Source organism: Helianthus annuus, chromosome 7 (assembly GCF_002127325.2).
Source record: "Helianthus annuus cultivar XRQ/B chromosome 7, HanXRQr2.0-SUNRISE, whole genome shotgun sequence".
NCBI lineage: Eukaryota > Viridiplantae > Streptophyta > Magnoliopsida > Asterales > Asteraceae > Helianthus > Helianthus annuus.
Window position 1 is genome coordinate 4,558,049 of NC_035439.2, and position 6,460 is coordinate 4,564,508.

At 39.5% G+C, this 6,460-nt stretch overlaps 1 protein-coding gene across 1 annotated transcript; it reads right to left on the reverse strand.

Moving 5' to 3' along the window:
- Positions 1–1,765: 1,765 nt before the first annotated feature.
- Positions 1,766–2,959, reverse strand: LOC110866414 (proline-rich proteoglycan 2-like). The gene has a single exon (XM_022115563.1). It carries the CDS (start codon positions 2,957–2,959, stop codon positions 1,766–1,768), a length of 1,194 nt encoding a protein of 397 aa, XP_021971255.1.
- Between the last annotated feature and the right edge of the window lie 3,501 nt (positions 2,960–6,460).

A 6,460-nucleotide genomic window follows, 5' to 3' on the forward strand; every position in this document is an offset into this window, starting at 1 on the left:
CTTATTCGAGTGAGAGGACTGATCATCCTCTCTCTTCCTCTTCCCCTCTTCAGAATTTTTCTTCGCCCTACTCCTCACCATATCCAAAGTGAGGGATAATGACAGATCCACAACAGATCTATAGGTGGTTGGCTTAGAAGCCTTCACATTTCCTTTAATTTCAGGAGCCAAACCACCAATAAAGCGCGCAATGCGCTTGGGCTCAGGTGTGACTAAATACGGTACCAGTCTAGACATGGAGTTGAAACTAGTCACATAGGATCTACAATCTAGATCCTTCATCACAAGGGTGAGAAAATCAGTCTCCACACGCTCTACTTCGTGTTGAGGACAATAAGTGTCCTTAACTAAATCGACAAACTTCTCCCAAGAAAGGTTATACAAATGGACTTTCCCGGTGGACTGCACGAGTGCTTTCCACCACGTAAGGGCATCACCCTTAAAAGATTGGGAGGCGAACATAACTACATCTTCCTTAGCGCAGCCGCTAATGTCTATCACCGTCTCCATCTCATCAATCCATTTCATGCAATCTATCGCCCCTTTTTCTCCCGTAAAATCCCTCGGTTTACAGGAAACAAAATATTTGTAGGTACAACCCTTAGCGTACCTAGGGGTCGGCTCAAGATCTATCTGTCTTTTGGGTATACTACCCTGGTTAGACGAATGCACTGACTCACTCTTCTTATGAGTGTGAGATTTAGAATGAGCTTTCGAGTGAGTTTGTGACCGAACGATACTCGGCTCCTTAAATTTAGCATCAACCGCTTGAGAGACTGCAGCGGTGATCATAGCTTGTAATTCTGCACCAGTAATGTTAATTCTGGTATTGCCCTGTGCTGGATGACTGTTTACTTCGTCGGAGCCAGCCATTTCAGGATGCTATAATATAAACAATAATAGTAATTTAAATTACATATAAGTTCATCACATTGATGATTCATTGGTCATGGTATTATTAAACCATTTAGACCATTTTATAATATAACTGAATGTTTACATAATGCGTTTCTACATATTACTGGACAGGGAAAAGATAGAAATTTTCACAACTGTCCATGTTATAGAAGGCATTTTATTTATCTTTAAACTCGTTTCAAAGGACATTTAAATTGGCTTAAAGCTTGTCACAGAAACGAGTTGAGATTCAGATTAATGATCTCAAATATCAGTGATCTTTTAAGGTCTGAATCAAGTTCATTGCCTTTTTGACAAGAAGTTTATGAATCATACATTCATTGTCATTTTACACCTTTGCTTAAAGCATGCATCTCAAATGGATGTCTTGGTGTATTCATCATACTGATATTTTCTAGCCAGGATTCATATTGATCATTTTGGCTTTATATGACTTGGAAGGGTCCAAGTACCTTTTTGGAAGTTTGTGTGGTTTCTCGTACCGCACAGCTAGGAGTGTTAACATGTTTTCAGATGTTAACAGAGATTTATTTTCTTAAAAAGGTTGTACCATCATAGCCAATTAATACTTTGGCTAGGTTATACCTCTAAGAATTTCTTTGGCAGATTAATTATAAATTGAAAGGAAAATAACATGGTGTAATAAAATACACAATTAAAACCAAAGCTAAACTTCATTACGAAAAGAAACGAATACAATTGCCCTAAACGGGACTTAAGAAAGACAAACTACCCACGCAGGGGTAAACAGGAATGAAAATAAGTCCACGCAGGGACTTGATACAGAAATCAAACAAATGTCCACGCAGGGACATTATTACAATAAACAAGAAACAAAAACAACCCTCTATTTCTTCTTCCCCTTGATAAGGTTGGCAAGACCCTTCATGAAGCTATTGTGCCTCTCCTTGTTCTTCTTGGTCTTCTGCTCAACCCTGTCCAACCTCTCTAAGATTTCCTGGTTTTGTTGCTGCTGCTGTAGTTGCTGGGAAGGAGGTGGCTGATACGGAGGATACTGATAACCCTGAATAGGGTAGTCAGTTGGAGGCACAGGGGGGTAAGAAGAAGGATAAAGGTGGTGATACTGCGCAGCCGTAAGATATGGGTCATGGGTTCCGTAGCCCAATGGATATCCCGACGGGTCTCCATAAGGATTATACCCGGAAGAACCTGGGTATACCGGAATTGGGTTATCAAATCCCACAGGCGGCATAGGTGGTGCATAAGAAGCTTGCGGAGGATCAGCCTCCGGTGCTGCATTCGAGGGCCCACCCATTTGAGGGTCCTCGGGAATAGGGGGATAGGAACTCGACCCTCGAGGAGAACTAAAACGGGGTCCTCCTCTAACGGACATGCGAGCGTTCCTCCTTCGCCTAGGAGGCTCGGGAGGTGGTTGTGGTGGCTGCTGCGGTGGCTCCTCTACCGGAAGTGGTGGTGGTGAGACAGCTTGAAGTTGAGGATCATCTAAAGGTGGTTGAGCCGGAGAGCTATGATAAGATGGGGTAAAGAACCAGTCATAGGTAGCCATCCTCTCTTGGAAGGAGTCGGGTCCACGATAAGGAGATCCCTGAAATGGTGACCCACTAGATATGCTGATAGGGTGGCCCGGGGTTCCTGTTTGCATTTCCGGGTCGGGGTCGTCATCCATTTCCATTTCTTGAGAGAAATGGTCCTCAGGGCCCAGCGGGTTGTAGCCAAGGAAGTCATTCACATAGTCAGCTGGGTTGAATTGTCTTGGAGAGTAGGGGGATTCGGAATGATGAAATGAATGAGATTGCAAAGAGTTATGTGAGTGGTGAGATTGGCCCGAATGGTGAGAGTGTTCGGGCTCATTTGGAGCAAATGGTCCGAAAGACGGATGAAAAGATGGTGAAGAGCTAAGCGAGACCGAGTGTCTTGCCGGCTCGAAAGGTTGACCCCACATATCGCGGGAGTCGGAAGTGGAAAAAGACGCCGATGGAGTGCGTCTGTGAGATGGTCCTGCAGATGACGGTCCTCCACGCATGGGACCCTTGCCACGTCCTCTTAGTCTTGGAGGCATGATGGTTAACTTCCTGTTGAACAAGAGAACAAAATAAAACAAAACATAAAAGTAATAAAAGAAAGATAAAGATGCATCCTAGGTCATTTGCCTAGACTCGAGAGTCTAAGGAATGTGCTTATTGTGTCATTGAGATTAAACACAAAAGGTTAGTGTTTAATTCGCTCAATGTTGGCTCTGATACCAACCTGTCACACCCCAATATTTCCACATATTACCGGTGGGCCCGGTGGGGAGTATCGTGACGTAGTTGATATCATCATTGTCAACACACACAATAATATAGCACAGCGGAAGGCTGGGTAAATAAACTATTACAAACCATACTGTCTGTCGATGTTTGAATACAAGAAAATACAGACTGGAATGTAATAAGATCCACAGGCGGATCATAAAGTACAAAGAAACAAAAACTACAGACTCAGGGTATCTATGGGATTTGCAAGATCCTCTACAACACCCTATAGCTCCAGCCTATTTCGATAAGTACCTGTCAAATCAATCTTTAAGAAAATACGTCAGTATACACTGGTAAATACAATTTAACTGACTCGTTTTGAAAACATTTAAGAAAATTGGTTTAGATGCACAAGGCACAATTCTTTTATAACTTGGGACAATCTTATTAAAATCTTGTATACAGTTTTACATGCTTGTCATACATATGGGGCCGGTTTGTAAGCCGGACATGATTAACTGACTCACCACTTATAGAACCCACAAAGGAGTTATCCCCAACTTGTGGGTAAATTAATATTTAGCATTTGCATCTGTCGGGTGCATGCCTGCACCCCGTGCATAGTCGTGGCCATTAATAACTTGAATGAGCCAAGGATATCCAGGACACGGTCGTTAACCCCCAAATGTTTATGTTATCAAACAATACAGATTAAAACGGGTTATGCGGATTTATTAAATCACAATCCGACATAATAATCCCATACCCGACCAAGCGGTATTAATATACCGTATCCCAAGTCCGTATAGGGAAAATAAGTTAAAAGTATTTACCTGATGTAGCAGTAAATTCCTAAGATTCTTGAAAGATACTTTTTACCGGAAGCTATAAATCTGTATAGAAGGTTTAATTATCTATTAGGATGCTAATGGGTCTTTACTTAAGTCGGAGACTTAGACCAACTAGCTAGAAAGAAACCTTACGAACCTAACCGGTAGATTAAACGGAGACCGGGATAGAATGTGATTTAGACCCGACAAGCTTGGATACTTGTATAATATGGGTAAACTAAATACATTCTGGAAAATGAGGTTTTAATAACTAGGTTAAGCCCGTTTCGGCTATGTTACGTAAACTAGTCACGTAGACCGATCCGAACGCGTAAATGCGTAACGGGTAACCGGACAAACTATAAACAGGTCTTAATCATTATTATGCTCATAATATGTCAATATATCAGTAGTATATCAACATTTATGCCCAAAAAGCAATTTAAATCAAAATAAGTACCAAAAGGGCATTTTGGTAATTTTGATGCTTATAAAAGAATTTATTTATAAAACTGAGTTCCAGGTCTGATTAGATTAGTAAAGACATGTATTTTATTAAGTTACATCAGTAGGATACTTAATATATGGAAAATATACCTTTTATAACCAATTATGCACCGTAGGGACATTTTGGTAATTTTACATAGGCTTTTAGGGGTTAAAAATAAGTTTCTGAGTTTAAAACATTAGCTTACTGTAATATTATGTAAATTAGTTTAAAACATCAGTAGGTTATGAGTTTTATATGATAAATATAGTTTTGACCCATACTAGGTGCTAAAAACGCTAAATATGCGATTTAAAGGGCTAATATGGTAAAGATAGGTAACCTGATATTTTGGTCAGTTTATAGGGTTCAAAATAATACATTTATCATTTAGGATCAGTAGCAAAAAGTTTGGTTTCAAAAAGTTATGTAAAACTCATTTTATGCATGAAAAGGGTAAAATTGGTAATTACCGAAACTAGACTATAATCCTATGTTAAGTTCAGCTTAAAAATAAATAAAAATCTTTAAAAATCCCAAAATATTATTTAACATCAGTAGGTAAAAAGTTTGGTAATAAAAATCGGGTTTAGATGGGCCTTATGCTAATTACGCTTTCTAATTACTAAGAAGTCCCTTAATTACGCTATTGAGCATAACTCCCATTCTAGACCCCAAACTGATGTCAAATTTTCGGGACATGCCTAAATATCAGTAGCAAAGGCTTTAGTTCATTCACATTGCTAAAAATCTCGATTTTATGCAAAAAGGGCGTTTTAGGCATTAATGAGCATAATTACGATCAAGAGCATAAATGACAAACGATTAGGCACCATGCAATATAACTTCAGAGAGTTATACTACAATGTAGTATGGTCCTAATGGAAGCTTAAAACATGGAAGAAATAAGCTTGAATGGGTCAGAACTGGAAGTCATAGCAAAAGTCAAGCTTTTGCGACTTTCGGTTATAATCTGCCCTTAGATGATTAATTGTCGGATTAGGACTGATAAGACATGTTTATATAATCATTACCAAGTCATTAGAATGTTATAATATAATTTAGAACCTCTGGTTTATTAATTAGAATCATTTTTGTCATTTCTGTCCAGTTTGACTTTTTGTCAAACTACTTTGACCCGACAATTAACCAGTCAAACGAGATAATTAGGAGACACCCTTTCAGGGGTTAATCACCTATACTAATGTGGTTTCATAACCACTTTCAATTTGATCAGTGGTTAAGCCACATGTAATTAAAACGAAAGTCAAACTGATTAGGTACTAAGTTTGACTTTTAAGCAATTAAACTAATTAAACAACTTAAAGGAGTAATTAGAAGCTTACTACAGGTCCTAGCAATCTTTTCTACACTTCAAATCTTCTCCAAGTCCTTAGTAAGCTCCAGAGGTAGTCCTTTGAAGTTGTTTACAATTGGTGTGCCAAGAACAATAGTCTAGCTCTCCTTATATAGTGAAAGAATTGATCAAGGATTGCTTCCAGGTGTTATTTGAGGCTAGGAGATCAACCCAGGTGTCCAAGCTACTAGAATAAACCGACATATAGCTCCAAAATTCGATACAAACTAGATTAAGGCGGTGGAGAGCCAAAACCCGCACCTGGCAAGAACATTCTGCCCAGCGAAGGCCGTCGCGTAGCGCGACGGTGAAGGGCCTCGGGCTCGCGCTACGCGAGCACCCAGGTTACCAGCTCAACAAGTTTAAAAACTTGCAATTTCAGTCCCTGCACGTTTTTAATCCTTTTTAACTCCATTTTTGGCAATCAAGGCCCTTGTAATTACTTTCTTGGAGCCCAAGGAGGTATAAACAAACTTCGTTAGACTCGGGTTCGTTAAATTCCTTTGTAAATGCAAGTTTCATCAAGTTGACGCTTTTAGCCCAAAGTTTGGAAAACATGCTTAACGATCTTGGAATCACGTGAAATTTTTATCACACATTCTCGGGAGTATATTTGAATATTACGAAGCCTTGGTTTTGTTAAAAGGCC

Coding starts and splice junctions, on each gene's coding strand:
- LOC110866414 (XM_022115563.1), bottom strand. CDS start 2,959: ATGCCTCCAAGACTAAGAGGACGTGGCAAGGGTCCCATGCGTGGAGGA.